This window comes from Ascaphus truei, chromosome 5 (genome assembly GCF_040206685.1).
Source record: "Ascaphus truei isolate aAscTru1 chromosome 5, aAscTru1.hap1, whole genome shotgun sequence".
NCBI lineage: Eukaryota > Metazoa > Chordata > Amphibia > Anura > Ascaphidae > Ascaphus > Ascaphus truei.
Genome location: NC_134487.1, coordinates 4,035,061 through 4,055,742, shown reverse-complemented (window position 1 = coordinate 4,055,742; position 20,682 = coordinate 4,035,061). Strand labels below are relative to the sequence as shown.

The following is a 20,682-nucleotide window of genomic DNA, read 5'->3' as shown; positions in this document are numbered from 1 at the left end:
ACACAATGACAACTACACACACCGACACACCCTGCAACACAATGACACAACTACACACACCGACACACCCTGCAACACAATGACAACTACACACACCGACACACCCTGCAACACAATGACACAACTACACACACCGACACACCCTGCAACACAATGACATAACAACACACATCGACACACCCTGCAGGATCTGAGCGAAGAGACGCAGGAACACAGCACGCACCTCCATATCCTGCAACACAATGACACAACTACACACACCGACACACCCTGCAACACAATGACACAACTACACACACCGACACACCCTGCAACACAATGACACAACTACACACACCGACACACCCTGCAACACAATGACAACTACACACACCGACACACCCTGCAACACAATGACACAACTACACACAACGACACACCCTGCAACACAATGACACAACTACACACACCGACACACCCTGCAACACAATGACACAACTACACACACCGACACACCCGGCAACACAATGACACAACTACACACACCGACACACCCTGCAACACAATGACACAACTACACACACCGACACACCCTGCAGGATCTGAGCGAAGAGCCGCAGGAACACAGCACGCACCTTTATATCCTGCAACACAATGACACAACTACACACACCGACACACCCTGCAACACAATGACACAACTACACACACCGACACACCCTGCAACACAATGACACAACTACACACCCCGACACACCCTGCAGGATCTGAGCGAAGAGACGCAGGAACACAGCACGCACCTCCATATCCTGCAACACAATGACACAACTACACACACCGACACACCCTGCAACACAATGACACAACTACACACACCGACACACCCTGCAACACAATGACACAACTACACACCCTGCAACACAATGACACAACTACACACACCGACACACCCTGCAACACAATGACACAACTACACACACCGACACACCCTGCAACACAATGACAACTACACACACCGACACACCCTGCAACACAATGACACAACTACACACACCGACACACCTTGCAGGATCTGAGCGAAGAGGCGCAGAAACACAGCACGCACCTCCATATCCTGCAACACAATGACACAACTACACACACCGACACACCCTGCAACACAATGACAACTACACACACCGACACACCCTGCAACACAATGACACAACTACACACACCTCCATATCCTGCAACACAATGACACAACTACACACGGACACACCCTGCAACACAATGACAACTACACACACCGACACACCCTGCAACACAATGACACAACTACACACACCGACACACCCTGCAACACAATGACAACTACACACACCGACACACCCTGCAGGATCTGAGCGAAGAGACGCAGGAACACAGCACGCACCTCCATATCCTGCAACACAATGACACAACTACACACACCGGCACACCCTGCAACACAATGACACAACTACACACCCTGCAACACAATGACACAACTACACACACCGACACACCCTGCAACACAATGACAACTACACACACTGACACACCCTGCAACACAATGACACAACTACACACATCGACACACCCTGCAGGATCTGAGCGAAGAGACGCAGGAACACAGCACGCACCTCCATATCCTGCAACACAATGACACAACTACACACACCGACACACCCTGCAACACAATGACACAACTACACACACCGACACACCCTGCAACACAATGACACAACTACACACACTGACACACCCTGCAGGATCTGAGCGAAGAGACGCAGGAACACAGCACGCACCTCCATATCCTGCAACACAATGACACAACTACACACACCGACACACCCTGCAACACAATGACACCTACACACATCGACACACCCTGCAACACAATGACACAACTTCACACACCGGCATACCCTGCAACACAATGACACAACTACACACACGGACACACCCTTCAACACAATGACAACTACACACACGGACACACCCTGCAACACAATGACACAACTACACACACCGACACACCCTGCAACACAATGACACAACTACACACACCGACACACTGACACAACTACACACACCGACACACCCTGCAACACAATGACACAACTACACACACCGACACACCCTGCAACACAATGACACAACTACACACACCGACACACCCTGCAACACAATGACACAACTACACACACCGACACACCCTGCAACACAATGACACAACTACACACACTGACACACCCTGCAACACAATGACACAACTACACACACCGACACACCCTGCAACACAATGACACAACTACACACACCGACACACCCTGCAACACAATGACAACTACACACACCGACACACCCTGCAACACAATGACACAACTACACACACCGACACACCCTGCAACACAATGACAACTACACACACCGACACACCCTGCAACACAATGACACAACTACACACACCGACACACCCTGCAACACAATGACATAACAACACACATCGACACACCCTGCAGGATCTGAGCGAAGAGACGCAGGAACACAGCACGCACCTCCATATCCTGCAACACAATGACACAACTACACACACCGACACACCCTGCAACACAATGACACAACTACACACACCGACACACCCTGCAACACAATGACACAACTACACACACCGACACACCCTGCAACACAATGACAACTACACACACCGACACACCCTGCAACACAATGACACAACTACACACAACGACACACCCTGCAACACAATGACACAACTACACACACCGACACACCCTGCAACACAATGACACAACTACACACACCGACACACCCGGCAACACAATGACACAACTACACACACCGACACACCCTGCAACACAATGACACAACTACACACACCGACACACCCTGCAGGATCTGAGCGAAGAGCCGCAGGAACACAGCACGCACCTTTATATCCTGCAACACAATGACACAACTACACACACCGACACACCCTGCAACACAATGACACAACTACACACACCGACACACCCTGCAACACAATGACACAACTACACACCCCGACACACCCTGCAGGATCTGAGCGAAGAGACGCAGGAACACAGCACGCACCTCCATATCCTGCAACACAATGACACAACTACACACACCGACACACCCTGCAACACAATGACACAACTACACACACCGACACACCCTGCAACACAATGACACAACTACACACCCTGCAACACAATGACACAACTACACACACCGACACACCCTGCAACACAATGACACAACTACACACACCGACACACCCTGCAACACAATGACAACTACACACACCGACACACCCTGCAACACAATGACACAACTACACACACCGACACACCTTGCAGGATCTGAGCGAAGAGGCGCAGAAACACAGCACGCACCTCCATATCCTGCAACACAATGACACAACTACACACACCGACACACCCTGCAACACAATGACAACTACACACACCGACACACCCTGCAACACAATGACACAACTACACACACCTCCATATCCTGCAACACAATGACACAACTACACACGGACACACCCTGCAACACAATGACAACTACACACACCGACACACCATGCAACACAATGACACAACTACACACACCGACACACCCTGCAACACAATGACAACTACACACACCGACACACCCTGCAACACAATGACACAACTACACACCGACACACCCTGCAACACAATGACACAACTACACACCCTGCAACACAATGACACAACTACACACACCGACACTCCCTGCAACACAATGACAACTACAAACACCGACACACCCTGCAGGATCTGAGCGAAGAGGCGCAGGAACACAGCACGCACCTCCATATCCTGCAACACAATGACACAACTACACACCCTGCAACACAATGACACAACTACACACACCGACACACCCTGCAACACAATGACACAACTACACACACCAACACACCCTGCAGGATCTGAGCGAAGAGCCGCAGGAACACAGCACGCACCTCCATATCCTGCAACACAATGACACAACTACACACACCGACACACCCTGCAGGATCTGAGCGAAGGGACGCAGGAACACAGCACGCACCTCCATATCCTGCAACACAATGACACAACTACACACACCGACACACCCTGCAACACAATGACACAACTACACACACCGACACACCCTGCAACACAATGACACAACTACAGACACCGACACACCCTGCAGCATCTGAGCTAAGAGGCGCAGGAACACAGCACGCACCTCCATATCCTGCAACACAATGACACAACTACACACACCGACACACCCTGCAACACAATGACACAACTACACACACCGACACACCCTGCAACACAATGACACAACTACACACACCGACACACCCTGCAACACAATGACACAACTACACACACCGACACACCCTGCAACACAATGACAACTACACACACCGACACACCCTGCAGGATCTGAGCGAAGAGACGCAGGAACACAGCACGCACCTCCATATCCTGCAACACAATGACACAACTACACACACCGACACACCCTGCAACACAATGACACAACTACACACCCTGCAACACAATGACAACTACACACACCGACACACCCTGTAACACAATGACACAACTACACACACCGACACTCCCTGCAACACAATGCCAACTACAAACACCGACACACCCTGCAGGATCTGAGCGAAGAGGCGCAGGAACACAGCACGCACCTCCATATCCTGCAACACAATGACACAACTACACACCCTGCAACACAATGACACAACTACACACACCGACACACCCTGCAACACAATGACACAACTACACACACCAACACACCCTGCAGGATCTGAGCGAAGAGCCGCAGGAACACAGCACGCACCTCCATATCCTGCAACACAATGACACAACTACACACACCGACACACCCTGCAGGATCTGAGCGAAGAGACGCAGGAACACAGCACGCACCTCCATATCCTGCAACACAATGACACAACTACACACACCGACACACCCTGCAACACAATGACACAACTACAGACACCGACACACCCTGCAGCATCTGAGCTAAGAGGCGCAGGAACACAGCACGCACCTCCATATCCTGCAACACAATGACACAACTACACACACCGACACACCCTGCAACACAATGACACAACTACACACACCGACACACCCTGCAACACAATGACACAACTACACACACCGACACACCCTGCAACACAATGACACAACTACACACACCGACACACCCTGCAACACAATGACAACTACACACACCGACACACCCTGCAGGATCTGAGCGAAGAGACGCAGGAACACAGCACGCACCTCCATATCCTGCAACACAATGACACAACTACACACACCGGCACACCCTGCAACACAATGACACAACTACACACCCTGCAACACAATGACACAACTACACACACCGACACACCCTGCAACACAATGACAACTACACACACTGACACACCCTGCAACACAATGACACAACTACACACATCGACACACCCTGCAGGATCTGAGCGAAGAGACGCAGGAACACAGCACGCACCTCCATATCCTGCAACACAATGACACAACTACACACACCGACACACCCTGCAACACAATGACACAACTACACACACCGACACACCCTGCAACACAATGACACAACTACACACACTGACACACCCTGCAGGATCTGAGCGAAGAGACGCAGGAACACAGCACGCACCTCCATATCCTGCAACACAATGACACAACTACACACACCGACACACCCTGCAACACAATGACACCTACACACATCGACACACCCTGCAACACAATGACACAACTTCACACACCGGCATACCCTGCAACACAATGACACAACTACACACACGGACACACCCTTCAACACAATGACAACTACACACACGGACACACCCTGCAACACAATGACACAACTACACACACCGACACACCCTGCAACACAATGACACAACTACACACACCGACACACTGACACAACTACACACACCGACACACCCTGCAACACAATGACACAACTACACACACCGACACACCCTGCAACACAATGACACAACTACACACACCGACACACCCTGCAACACAATGACACAACTACACACACCGACACACCCTGCAACACAATGACACAACTACACACACCGACACACCCTGCAACACAATGACACAACTACACACACCGACACACCCTGCAACACAATGACACAACTACACACACCGACACACCCTGCAACACAATGACAACTACACACACCGACACACCCTGCAACACAATGACACAACTACACACACCGACACACCCTGCAACACAATGACAACTACACACACCGACACACCCTGCAACACAATGACACAACTACACACACCGACACACCCTGCAACACAATGACATAACAACACACATCGACACACCCTGCAGGATCTGAGCGAAGAGACGCAGGAACACAGCACGCACCTCCATATCCTGCAACACAATGACACAACTACACACACCGACACACCCTGCAACACAATGACACAACTACACACACCGACACACCCTGCAACACAATGACACAACTACACACACCGACACACCCTGCAACACAATGACAACTACACACACCGACACACCCTGCAACACAATGACACAACTACACACAACGACACACCCTGCAACACAATGACACAACTACACACACCGACACACCCTGCAACACAATGACACAACTACACACACCGACACACCCGGCAACACAATGACACAACTACACACACCGACACACCCTGCAACACAATGACACAACTACACACACCGACACACCCTGCAGGATCTGAGCGAAGAGCCGCAGGAACACAGCACGCACCTTTATATCCTGCAACACAATGACACAACTACACACACCGACACACCCTGCAACACAATGACACAACTACACACACCGACACACCCTGCAACACAATGACACAACTACACACCCCGACACACCCTGCAGGATCTGAGCGAAGAGACGCAGGAACACAGCACGCACCTCCATATCCTGCAACACAATGACACAACTACACACACCGACACACCCTGCAACACAATGACACAACTACACACACCGACACACCCTGCAACACAATGACACAACTACACACACCGACACACCCTGCAACACAATGACATAACTACACACACCGACATAGCCTGCAACACGACACACAACAACATATCCTGCAACACGACACAATGACAACTACACACACCTACAAATCCTGCAACTACAAACCTCAATATCCTGCAACACAATGACAACACACCACCATCTCCTGCAACACAAAAACCTACACACACCTCCATATCCTGCAACATGACACAATGACAAAACACACACGCCTCCATATCCTGCAACACAACGACAACTCCACACAGCACGCACCTCCATATACTGCAAGACAACTCACAATTCCATATCATGTTCTCCCACACCTGACCCACCCCACCCACCCACGAAACCTTACCCGCACCCACTCACAACATCCCACCCACGAAACCTTACCCGCACCCACTCACAACATCCCACCCACGAAACCTTACCCGCACCCACTCACAATATCCCACCCACGAAAACTTACCCGCACCCACTCACAATATCCCACCCACGAAAACTTACCCGCACCCACTCACAACATCCCACCACGAAACCTTACCCGCACCCACTCACAACATCCCACCCACGAAACCTTACCCGCACCCACTCACAACATCCCACCCACGAAACCTTACCCGCACCCACTCACAATATCCCACCCACGAAAACTTACCCGCACCCACTCACAACATCCCACCCACGAAAACTTACCCGCACCCACTCACAATATCCCACCCACGAAACCTTACCCGCACCCACTCACAATATCCCACCCACGAAAACTTACCCGCACCCACTCACAACATCCCACCCACGAAACCTTACCCGCACCCACTCACAATATCCCACCCACGAAACCTTACCCGCACCCACTCACAATATCCCACCCACGAAACCTTACCCGCACCCACTCACAACATCCCACCCACGAAACCTTACCCGCACCCACTCACAATATCCCACCCACGAAAACTTACCCGCACCCACTCACAACATCCCACCCACGAAAACTTACCCGCACCCACTCACAACATCCCACCCACGAAACCTTACCCGCACCCACTCACAACATCCCACCCACGAAACCTTACCCGCACCCACTCACAACATCCCACCCACGAAACCTTACCCGCACCCACTCACAATATCCCACCCACGAAAACTTACCCGCACCCACTCACAACATCCCACCCACGAAACCTTACCCGCACCCACTCACAACATCCCACCCACGAAACCTTACCCGCACCCACTCACAACATCCCACCCACGAAACCTTACCCGCACCCACTCACAACATCCCACCCACGAAACCACCTGCACCCACTCACGACATCCCACCCACGAAACCCCACCCGCACCCACTCACAACATCCCACCCACGAAACCACCTGCACCCACTCACGACATCCCACCCACGAAACCTTACCCGCACCCACTCACAACATCCCACCCACGAAACCTTACCCGCACCCACTCACAACATCCCACCCACGAAACCTTACCCGCACCCACTCACAACATCCCACCCACGAAACCTTACCCGCACCCACTCACAACATCCCACCCACGAAACCACCTGCACCCACTCACGACATCCCACCCACGAAACCCCACCCGCACCCACTCACAACATCCCACCCACGAAACCTTACCCGCACCCACTCACAACATCCCACCCACGAAACCTTACCCGCACCCACTCACAACATCCCACCCACGAAACCACCTGCACCCACTCACGACATCCCACCCACGAAACCTTACCCGCACCCACTCACAACATCCCACCCACGAAACCTTACCCGCACCCACTCACAACAACCCACCCACGAAACCTTACCCGCACCCACTCACAATATCCCACCCACGAAAACTTACCCGCACCCACTCACAACATCCCACCCACGAAAACTTACCCGCACCCACTCACAATATCCCACCCACGAAAACTTACCCGCACCCACTCACAATATCCCACCCACGAAAACTTACCCGCACCCACTCACAATATCCCACCCACGAAAACTTACCCGCACCCACTCACAATATCCCACCCACGAAAACTTACCCGCACCCACTCACAATATCCCACCCACGAAAACTTACCCGCACCCACTCAACATCCCACCCACGAAACCTTACCCGCACCCACTCACAATATCCCACCCACGAAACCTTACTCGCACCCACTCACAACATCCCACCCACGAAACCTTACTCGCACCCACTCACAACATCCCACCCACGAAACCTTACCCGCAACCACTCACAACATCCCACCCACGAAACCTTACCCGCACCCACTCACAACATCCCACCCACGAAACCTTACCCGCACCCACTCACAATATCCGACCCACGAAAACTTACCCGCACCCACTCACAACATCCCACCCACGAAAACTTACCCGCACCCACTCACAACATCCCACCCACGAAACCTTACCCGCACCCACTCACAATATCCCACCCACGAAACCTTACCCGCACCCACTCACAACATCCCACCCACGAAACCTTACCCGCACCCACTCACAATATCCCACCCACGAAACCTTACCCGCACCCACTCACAACATCCCACCCACGAAACCTTACCCGCACCCACTCACAATATCCCACCCACGAAAACTTACCCGCACCCACTCACAACATCCCACCCACGAAACCTTACCCGCACCCACTCACAATATCCCACCCACGAAAACTTACCCGCACCCACTCACAACATCCCACCCACGAAACCTTACCCGCACCCACTCACAACATCCCACCCACGAAACCTTACCCGCACCCACTCACAATATCCCACCCACGAAAACTTACCCGCACCCACTCACAACATCCCACCCACGAAACCTTACCCGCACCCACTCACAACATCCCACCCACGAAACCACCTGCACCCACTCACGACATCCCACCCACGAAACCCCACCCGCACCCACTCACAACATCCCACCCACGAAACCTTACCCGCACCCACTCACGACATCCCACCCACGAAACCTTACCCGCACCCACTCACAACATCCCACCCACGAAACCTTACCCGCACCCACTCGCAACATCCCACCCACGAAACCACCTGCACCCACTCACAACATCCCACCCACGAAACCTTACCCGCACCCACTCACAACATCCCACCCACGAAACCACCTGCACCCACTCACGACATCCCACCCACGAAACCCCACCCGCACCCACTCACAACATCCCACCCACGAAACCTTACCCGCACCCACTCACAACAGCCCACCCACGAAACCTTACCCGCACCCACTCACAACATCCCACCCACGAAACCTTACCCGCACCCACTCACAACATCCCACCCACGAAACCTTACCCGCACCCACTCACAATATCCCACCCACGAAACCTTACCCGCACCCACTCACAACATCCCACCCATGAAACCTTACCCGCACCCACTCACAATATCCCACCCACGAAAACTTACCCGCACCCACTCACAATATCCCACCCACGAAACCTTACCCGCACCCACTCACAACATCCCACCCATGAAACCTTACCCGCACCCACTCACAATATCCCACCCACGAAAACTTACCCGCACCCACTCACAATATCCCACCCACGAAACCTTACCCGCACCCACTCACAACATCCCACCCACGAAACCTTACCCGCACCCACTCACAACATCCCACCCACGAAACCTTACCCGCACCCACTCACAACATCCCACCCACGAAACCTTACCCGCACCCACTCACAACATCCCACCCACGAAACCTTACCCGCACCCACTCACAACATCCCACCCACGAAACCTTACCCGCACCCACTCACAATATCCCACCCACGAAAACTTACCCGCACCCACTCACAACATCCCACCCACGAAACCTTACCCGCACCCACTCACAATATCCCACCCACGAAACCTTACCCGCACCCACTCACAACATCCCACCCACGAAACCTTACCCGCACCCACTCACAACATCCCACCCACGAAACCTTACCCGCACCCACTCACAACATCCCACCCACGAAACCTTACCCGCACCCACTCACAACATCCCACCCACGAAACCTTACCCGCACCCACTCACAACATCCCACCCACGAAACCACCTGCACCCACTCACGACATCCCACCCACGAAACCCCACCCGCACCCACTCACAACATCCCACCCACGAAACCTTACCCGCACCCACTCACAATATCCCACCCACGAAACCTTACCTGCACCCACTCACGACATCCCACCCACGAAACCCCACCCGCACCCACTCACAACATCCCACCCACGAAACCTTACCCGCACCCACTCACAACATCCCACCCACGAAACTACCTGCACCCACTCACAACATCCCACCCACGAAACCCCACCCGCACCCACTCACAACATCCCACCCACGAAACGTTACCCGCACCCACTCACAATATCCCACCCACGAAACCTTACCCGCACCCACTCACAACATCCCACCCACGAAACTACCTGCACCCACTCACGACATCCCACCCACGAAACCCCACCCGCACCCACTCACAACATCCCACCCACGAAACGTTACCCGCAAACCACTCACGACATACAACCCGCAACTACAACACCCCACGATGCCTCACCTGCGCCCACGACACCCCACCCACAACTAAAAACGACGACCACGTACCCCCTCGGGAGCAGGCTGAGGTTACCTGCATCCGGAGAGAGGAGGCGGTGATGGAGGACGGAGGAAACGCAAGATCCGAAACCTGCAGAGCGGGGTCCAGGACCTGAAGGAACACGGAGGAGAGGGGGGTGAGGGACACAGCTACACAAGGAGGAGAGGGGGGGAGGGACACAGCTACACAAGGAGGAGAGGGGGTGAGGAACACAGCTACACAAGGAGGAGAGGGGGTGAGGGACACAGGGAGGAGGAGAGGGGGTGAGGGACACAAGGAGGAGGAGAGGGGGTGAGGGACACAAGGAGGAGAGGAGGTGAGGGACACAGCTACACAAGGAGGAGAGGGGGTGAGGGACACAGGGAGGAGGAGAGGGGGTGAGGGACACAAGGAGGAGGAGAGGGGGTGAGGGACACAAGGAGGAGGAGAGGGGGTGAGGGACACAAGGAGGAGGAGAGGGGGTGAGGGACACAAGGAGGAGGAGAGGGGGTGAGGGACACAAGGAGGAGGAGAGGGGGTGAGGGACACAAGGAGGAGGAGAGGGGGTGAGGGACACAAGGAGGAGGAGAGGGGGTGAGGGACACAAGGAGGAGGAGAGGGGGTGAGGGACACAAGGAGGAGGAGAGGGGGTGAGGGACACAGCTACACAAGGAGGAGAGGGGGTGAGGGACACAAGGAGGAGGAGAGGGGGTGAGGGACACAAGGAGGAGGAGAGGGGGTGAGGGACACAAGGAGGAGGAGAGGGGGTGAGGGACACAAGGAGGAGGAGAGGGGGTGAGGGACAAAGCTACACAAGGAGGAGAGGGGGTGAGGGACACAAGGAGGAGGAGAGGGGGTGAGGGACACAAGGAGGAGGAGAGGGGGTGAGGGACACAAGGAGGAGGAGAGGGGGTGAGGGACACAAGGAGGAGAGGGGGTGAGGGACACAAGGAGGAGGAGAGGGGGTGAGGGACACAAGGAGGAGGAGAGGGGGTGAGGGACACCCACAGAAATGAGGACCAACATCGCAGCAGGGGCACGTCCCACGTGGCAGGGACGCTGGCCCGGCGGCACAGTATCACGTGGAGGTTACGCTGGCCGGCACAGTACCACAGTACCACGTGGCAGGGACGCTGGCCCGGCGGCACAGTACCACAGTACCACGTGGAGGTTACGCTGGCCGGCACAGTACCACAGTACCACGTGGAGGTTACGCTGGCCCGGCGGCACAGTACCACAGTACCACGTGGAGGTTACGCTGGGCCGCGCAGCACGTCCCACGTGGCAGGGACGCTGGCCCGGCGGCACAGTCCCACGTGGCAGGGACGCTGGCCCGGCGGCACAGTACCACAGTACCACGTGGAGGTTACGCTGGCCGGCACGGTCCCACGTGGAGGTTACGCTGGTCGGCACAGTACCACAGTACCACGTGGAGGTTACGCTGGGCCGCGCAGCACGTCCCACGTGGCAGGGACGCTGGCCCGGCGGCACAGTCCCACGTGGCAGGGACGCTGGCCCGGCGGCACAGTACCACAGTACCACGTGGAGGTTACGCTGGGCCGCGCAGCACGTCCCACGTGGCAGGCCTCTGCCCTCACATGTCCTGCCTTGGGGACCCAATCTCACCAGTGACAGGATCTCCTGCGTGTGCTGGAGGAGAGGTTCGGGCAGCAGTGGGATCTGAACACACTCTGGGATCGTCACGGTGCCACCATCCAAATCTGCAATCACCACGTCCAGCTGAGGAGACAGGGGGGTCAGTCTGACCCAGGAACACGGGGGGGGGGGGACAGGGGGGGGAGGGGAGAGAAGGAGGGGGGGAGGAAGAAGGGAGAAGGGGGGAGGAGGGAGAAGGGGGGATGAGGGGGGGGAGAGAAGGAGGGGGTGGGAGAAGGGGAGGAGGGGGGGAGAGAAGGAAGGGGGGGAGAAGGAGGGGGGGAGAGAAGGAGGGGGAGAGAGAAGGAGGGGGGGAGAGGGGAGAGAATGACGGGGGGTGGGAGAGGTGAGAGAAGGAGGGGGGGAGGAAGAAGGGAGAAGGGGGGATGAGGGGGGGGAGAGAAGGAGGGGGTGGGAGAAGGGGAGGGGGGAGAGAAGGAAGGGGGGAGAGGAGGGGGGGAGAGGAGGGGGGGAGAGAAGGAGGGGGAGAGAGAAGGAGGGGGGGAGAGAGAAGGAGGGGGGGAGAGAAGGAGGGGGGTAGAGAAGGAGGGGGGGAGAGAAGCAGGGGGGGGGGAGAAGAGGAGTGGGGAGGGGTGGGGAATAAAGGGGGGAGAGAAGATTGGGGTGGCCGGGGCAGAAGGGGGATTAGAAGGTCATATTCTCACCAGCTCCTGAGTCTCCGCCCGGAACAGGGCGTTCACCCCGATGATGAAGGGTGTGGGGGTGCTGAGAACCTCCAGTAGCTGAGCAGGGAGGATGGGCACGTACGTGAAACTGTGGGAGACACAGAGCTTTATACAGAGGGAGCAGAGACAGGGCTTTATACAGAGGGAGCAGAGACAGGGCTTTATACAGAGGGAGCAGAGAGACAGGGCTTTATACAGAGGGAGCAGAGACAGGGCTTTATACAGAGGGAGCAGAGACAGGGCTTTATACAGAGGGAGCAGAGAGACAGGGCTTTATACAGAGGGAGCAGAGACAGGGCTTTATACAGAGGGAGCAGAGACAGGGCTTTATACAGAGGGAAGAGAGAGGCAGAGCTTAATACAGAGGGAGCAGAGAGGCAGAGCTTTATACAGAGGGAAGAGAGACAGAGCTTAATACAGAGGGAAGAGAGAGGCAGAGCTTTATACAGAGGGAAGAGAGAGGCAGAGCTTAATACAGAGGGAGCAGAGACAGGGCTTTATACAGAGGGAGCAGAGAGACAGGGCTTTATACAGAGGGAAGAGAGAGGCAGAGCTTTATACAGAGGGAGCAGAGACAGGGCTTTATACAGAGGGAGCAGAGAGACAGGGCTTTATACAGAGGGAAGAGAGGCAGAGCTTTATACAGAGGGAGCAGAGACAGGGCTTTATAGAGAGGGAGCAGAGAGACAGGGCTTTATACAGAGGGAAGAGAGAGGCAGAGCTTTATACAGAGGGAGCAGCGAGACAGGGCTTTATAGAGAGGGAGCAGAGAGACAGGGCTTTATACAGAGGGAGCAGAGAGAGGGCTTTATACAGAGGGAGCAGAGAGACAGGGCTTTATACAGAGGGAGCAGAGACAGGGCTTTATACAGAGGGAGCAGAGAGACAGGGCTTTATACAGAGGGAGCAGAGACAGGGCTTTATACAAAGGGAGCAGAGAGACAGGGCTTTATACAAAGGGAGCAGAGAGACAGGGCTTTATACAGAGGGAGCAGAGACAGGGCTTTATACAGAGGGAGCAGAGACAGGGCTTTATACAGAGGGAGCAGAGAGACAGGGCTTTACACAGAGGGAGCAGAGACAGGGCTTTATACAGAGGGAAGAGAGAGGCAGAGCTTAATACAGAGGGAGCAGAGAGGCAGAGCTTTATACAGAGGGAAGAGAGAGACAGAGCTTAATACAGAGGGAAGAGAGAGGCAGAGCTTAATTCAGAGGGAAGAGAGAGGCAGAGCTTTATACAGAGGTAGCAGAGACAGGGCTTTATACAGAGGGAGCAGAGAGACAGGGCTTTATACAGAGGGAAGAGAGAGGCAGAGCTTTATACAGAGGGAGCAGAGACAGGGCTTTATAGAGAGGGAGCAGAGAGACAGGGCTTTATACAGAGGGAAGAGAGAGGCAGCGCTTAATACAGAGGGAGCAGAGAGGCAGAGCTTTATACAGAGGGAAGAGAGAGGCAGAGCTTAATACAGAGGGAGCAGAGAGGCAGAGCTTTATACAGAGGGAAGAGAGAGACAGAGCTTAATACAGAGGGAAGAGAGAGGCAGAGCTTTATTCAGAGGGAAGAGAGAGGCAGAGCTTTATACAGAGGGAGCAGAGACAGGGCTTTATACAGAGGGAGCAGAGAGACAGGGCTTTATACAGAGGGAAGAGAGAGGCAGCGCTTAATACAGAGGGAGCAGAGAGGCAGAGCTTTATACAGAGGGAAGAGAGAGGCAGAGCTTTATACAGAGGGAGCTGCATTCGGCACAGAACCAGAAGTTATTACGTACAGACTTCATCCAGCAGTGGGGAGACGGGCTGGAGAGGATGGGGTGAGGGAATGTGTGGGAGCGACGTGGAGAAGAGAGGCTGTAACCGCAGGACCTGGGAGATCACTGGGGAGACTTCATCCAGCAGTGGGGAGACACGAGCTGGAGAGGATGGGGTGAGGGAATGTGTGGGAGCGACGTGGAGAAGAGAGGCTGTAACCGCAGGACCTGGGAGATCACTGGGGAGTCTGCATCCAGCAGTGGGGAGACACGGGCTGGGGGGGATGAGGGAATGTGTGGGAGCGACGTGGAGAAGAGAGGCTGTAACCACAGGACCTGGGAGATCACTGGGGAGTCTGCATCCAGCAGTGGGGAGACACGGGCTGGAGAGGATGGGATGTGGGAATGTGTGGGAGCGACGTGGAGAAGAGAGGCTGTAACCGCAGGACCTGGGAGATCACTGGGGAGGCTTCATCCAGCAGTGGGGAGACACGGGCTGGAGAGGATGGGATGAGGGAATGTGTGGGAGCGACGTGGAGAAGAGAGGCTGTAACCGCAGGACCTGGGAGATCACTGGGGAGACTTCATCCAGCAGTGGGGAGACACGGGCTGGAGAGGATGGGATGAGGGAATGTGTGGGAGCGACGTGGAGAAGAGAGGCTGTAACCGCAGGACCTGGGAGATCACTGGGGAGTCTGCATCCAGCAGTGGGGAGACACGGGCTGGAGAGGATGGGATGTGGGAATGTGTGGGAGCGACGTGGAGAAGAGAGGCTGTAACCGCAGGACCTGGGAGATCACTGGGGAGACTTCATCCAGCAGTGGGGAGACACGGGCTGGGGAGGATGGGATGAGGGAATGTGTGGCAACGACGTGGAGAAGAGAGGCTGTAACCACAGGACCTGGGAGATCACTGGGGAGTCTGCATCCAGCAGTGGGGGAGACACGGGCTGGAGAGGATGGGATGTGGGAATGTGTGGGAGCGACGTGGAGAAGAGAGGCTGTAACCGCAGGACCTGGGAGATCACTGGGGAGTCTGCATCCAGCAGTGGGGAGACACGGGCTGGAGAGGATGGGATGAGGGAATGTGTGGGAGCGACGTGGAGAAGAGAGGCTGTAACCGCAGGACCTGGGAGATCACTGGGGAGGCTTCATCCAGCAGTGGGGAGACACGGGCTGGAGAGGATGGGATGAGGGAATGTGTGGGAGCGACGTGGAGAAGAGAGGCTGTAACCGCAGGACCTGGGAGATCACTGGGGAGACTTCATCCAGCAGTGGGGAGACACGGGCTGGAGAGGATGGGATGAGGGAATGTGTGGGAGCGACGTGGAGAAGAGAGGCTGTAACCGCAGGACCTGGGAGATCAGTGGGGAGGCTTCATCCAGCAGTGGGGAGACACGTGCTGGAGAGGGTGGGATGAGGGAATGTGTGGGAGCGACGTGGAGAAGAGAGGCTGTAACCGCACGACCTGGGGGATCACTGGGGAGGCTTCATCCAGCAGTGGGGAGACACGGGCTCGGGAAGATGGGATGAGGAATGTGTGGGAGCGACATGGAGAAGAGAGGCTGTAACCGCAGGACCTGGGAGATCACTGGGGAGACTTCATCCAGCAGTGGGGAGACACGGGCTGGGGAGGATGGGATGAGGGAATGTGTGGGAGCGACGTGGAGAAGAGAGTCTGTAACCGCAGGACCTGGGAGATCACTGGGGAGTCTGCATCCAGCAGTGGGGAGACACGGGCTGGAGAGGATGGGGTGAGGGAATGTGTGGGAGTGACGTGGAGAAGAGAGGCTGTAACCGCAGGACCTGGGAGATCACTGGGGAGTCTGCATCCAGCAGTGGGGAGACACGGGCTGGAGAGGATGGGATGAGGGAATGTGTGGGAGCAACGTGGAGAAGAGAGGCTGTAACCACAGGACCTGGGAGATCACTGGGGAGTCTGCATCCAGCAGTGGGGAGACACGGGCTGGAGAGGATGGGATGAGGGAATGTGTGGGAGCGACGTGGAGAAGAGAGGCTGTAACCGCAGGACCTGGGAGATCACTGGGGAGACGTCATCCAGCAGTGGGGAGACACGGGCTGGGGAGGATGGGATGAGGGAATGTGTGGGAGCGACGTGGAGAAGAGAGGCTGGAACCGCAGGACCTGGGAGATCACTGGGGAGACTTCATCCAGCAGTGGGGAGACACGGACTGTGGAGGATTGGATGAGGGAATGTGTGGGAGCGACGTGGAGAAGAGAGGCTGTAACCGCAGGACCTGGGAGATCACTGGGGAGTCTGCATCCAGCAGTGGGGAGACACGGGCTGGAGAGGATGGGATGTGGGAATGTGTGGGAGCGACGTGGAGAAGAGAGGCTGTAACCGCAGGACCTGGGAGATCACTGGGGATGCTTCATCCAGCAGTGGGGAGACACGGGCTGGGGAGGATGGGATGAGGGAATGTGTGGGAGCGACGTGGAGAAGAGAGGCTGTAACCGCAGGACCTGGGAGATCACTGGGGAGTCTGCATCCAGCAGTGGGGAGACACGGGCTGGAGAGGATGGGATGTGGGAATGTGTGGGAGCGACGTGGAGAAGAGAGGCTGTAACCGCAGGACCTGGGAGATCACTGGGGAGACTTCATCCAGCAGTGGGGAGACACGGGCTGGGGAGGATGGGATGAGGGAATGTGTGGCAACGACGTGGAGAAGAGAGGCTGTAACCACAGGACCTGGGAGATCACTGGGGAGTCTGCATCCAGCAGTGGGGGAGACACGGGCTGGAGAGGATGGGATGTGGGAATGTGTGGGAGCGACGTGGAGAAGAGAGGCTGTAACCGCAGGACCTGGGAGATCACTGGGGAGACTTCATCCAGCAGTGGGGAGACACGAGCTGGAGAGGATGGGATGTGGGAATGTGTGGGAGCGACGTAGAGAAGAGAGGCTGTAACCGCAGGACCTGGGAGATCACTGGGGAGTCTGCATCCAGCAGTGGGGAGACACGGGCTGGGGAGGATGGGATGAGGGAATGTGTGGGAGCGACGTGGAGAAGAGAGGCTGTAACCGCAGGACCTGGGAGATCACTGGGGGGCTGCATCCAGCAGTGGGGAGACACGGGCTGGAGAGGATGGGATGTGGGAATGTGTGGGAGCGACGTGGAGAAGAGAGGCTGTAACCGCAGGACCTGGGAGATCACTGGGGAGGCTTCATCCAGCAGTGGGGAGACACGGGCTGGAGAGGATGGGATGAGGGAATGTGTGGGAGCGACGTGGAGAAGAGAGGCTGTAACCGCAGGACCTGGGAGATCACTGGGGAGACTTCATCCAGCAGTGGGGAGACATGGGCTGGAGAGGATGGGATGAGGGAATGTGTGGGAGCGACGTGGAGAAGAGAGGCTGTAACCGCACGACCTGGGGGATCACTGGGGAGGCTTCATCCAGCAGTGGGGAGACACGGGCTGGGGAAGATGGGATGAGGAATGTGTGGGAGCGACATGGAGAAGAGAGGCTGTAACCGCAGGACCTGGGAGATCACTGGGGAGACTTCATCCAGCAGTGGGGAGACACGGGCTGGGGAGGATGGGATGAGGGAATGTGTGGGAGCGACGTGGAGAAGAGAGTCTGTAACCGCAGGACCTGGGAGATCACTGGGGAGTCTGCATCCAGCAGTGGGGAGACACGGGCTGGAGAGGATGGGGTGAGGGAATGTGTGGGAGTGACGTGGAGAAGAGAGGCTGTAACCGCAGGACCTGGGAGATCACTGGGGAGTCTGCATCCAGCAGTGGGGAGACACGGGCTGGAGAGGATGGGATGAGGGAATGTGTGGGAGCGACGTGGAGAAGAGAGGCTGTAACCACAGGACCTGGGAGATCACTGGGGAGTCTGCATCCAGCAGTGGGGAGACACGGGCTGGAGAGGATGGGATGAGGGAATGTGTGGGAGCGACGTGGAGAAGAGAGGCTGTAACCGCAGGACCTGGGAGATCACTGGGGAGACTTCATCCAGCAGTGGGGAGACACGGGCTGGGGAGGATGGGATGAGGGAATGTGTGGGAGCGACGTGGAGAAGAGAGGCTGTAACCGCAGGACCTGGGAGATCACTGGGGAGACTTCATCCAGCAGTGGGGAGACACGGACTGGGGAGGATGGGATGAGGGAATGTGTGGGAGCGACGTGGAGAAGAGAGGTTGTAACCGCAGGACCTGGGAGATCACTGGGGAGTCTGCATCCAGCAGTGGGGAGACACGGGCTGGAGAGGATGGGATGTGGGAATGTGTGGGAGCGACGTGGAGAAGAGAGGCAGTAACCGCAGGACCTGGGAGATCACTGGGGATGCTTCATCCAGCAGTGGGGAGACACGGGCTGGGGAGGATGGGATGAGGGAATGTGTGGGAGCGACGTGGAGAAGAGCGGAGGTAACCGCAGGACCTGGGAGATCACTGGGGAGTCTGCATCCAGCAGTGGGGAGACACGGGCTGGAGAGGATGGGATGTGGGAATGTGTGGGAGCGACGTGGAGAAGAGAGGCTGTAACCGCAGGACCTGGGAGATCACTGGGGAGGCTTCATCCAGCAGTGGGGAGACACGGGCTGGAGAGGATGGGATGAGGGAATGTGTGGGAGCGACGTGGAGAAGAGAGGCTGTAACCGCAGGACCTGGGAGATCACTGGGGAGGCTTCATCCAGCAGTGGGGAGACACGTGCTGGAGAGGGTGGGATGAGGGAATGTGTGGGAGCGACGTGGAGAAGAGAGGCTGTAACCGCAGGACCTGGGAGATCACTGGGGAGACTTCATCCAGCAGTGGGGAGACACGGGCTGGGGAGGATGGGATGAGGGAAT

The 20,682-nt window shown here is 56.0% G+C and overlaps 1 protein-coding gene across 1 annotated transcript in view; it reads right to left on the bottom strand.

Moving 5' to 3' along the window:
* SBF1 (SET binding factor 1) overlaps nt 1-20,682 on the bottom strand; it is a 332,728-nt gene that overhangs the window by 205,721 nt on the left and 106,325 nt on the right. Inside the window, 3 exon segments of the mRNA XM_075598895.1 lie at nt 11,834-11,911; nt 13,406-13,519; nt 14,101-14,209. Coding sequence (XP_075455010.1) covers nt 11,834-11,911; nt 13,406-13,519; nt 14,101-14,209 — 301 coding nt within the window.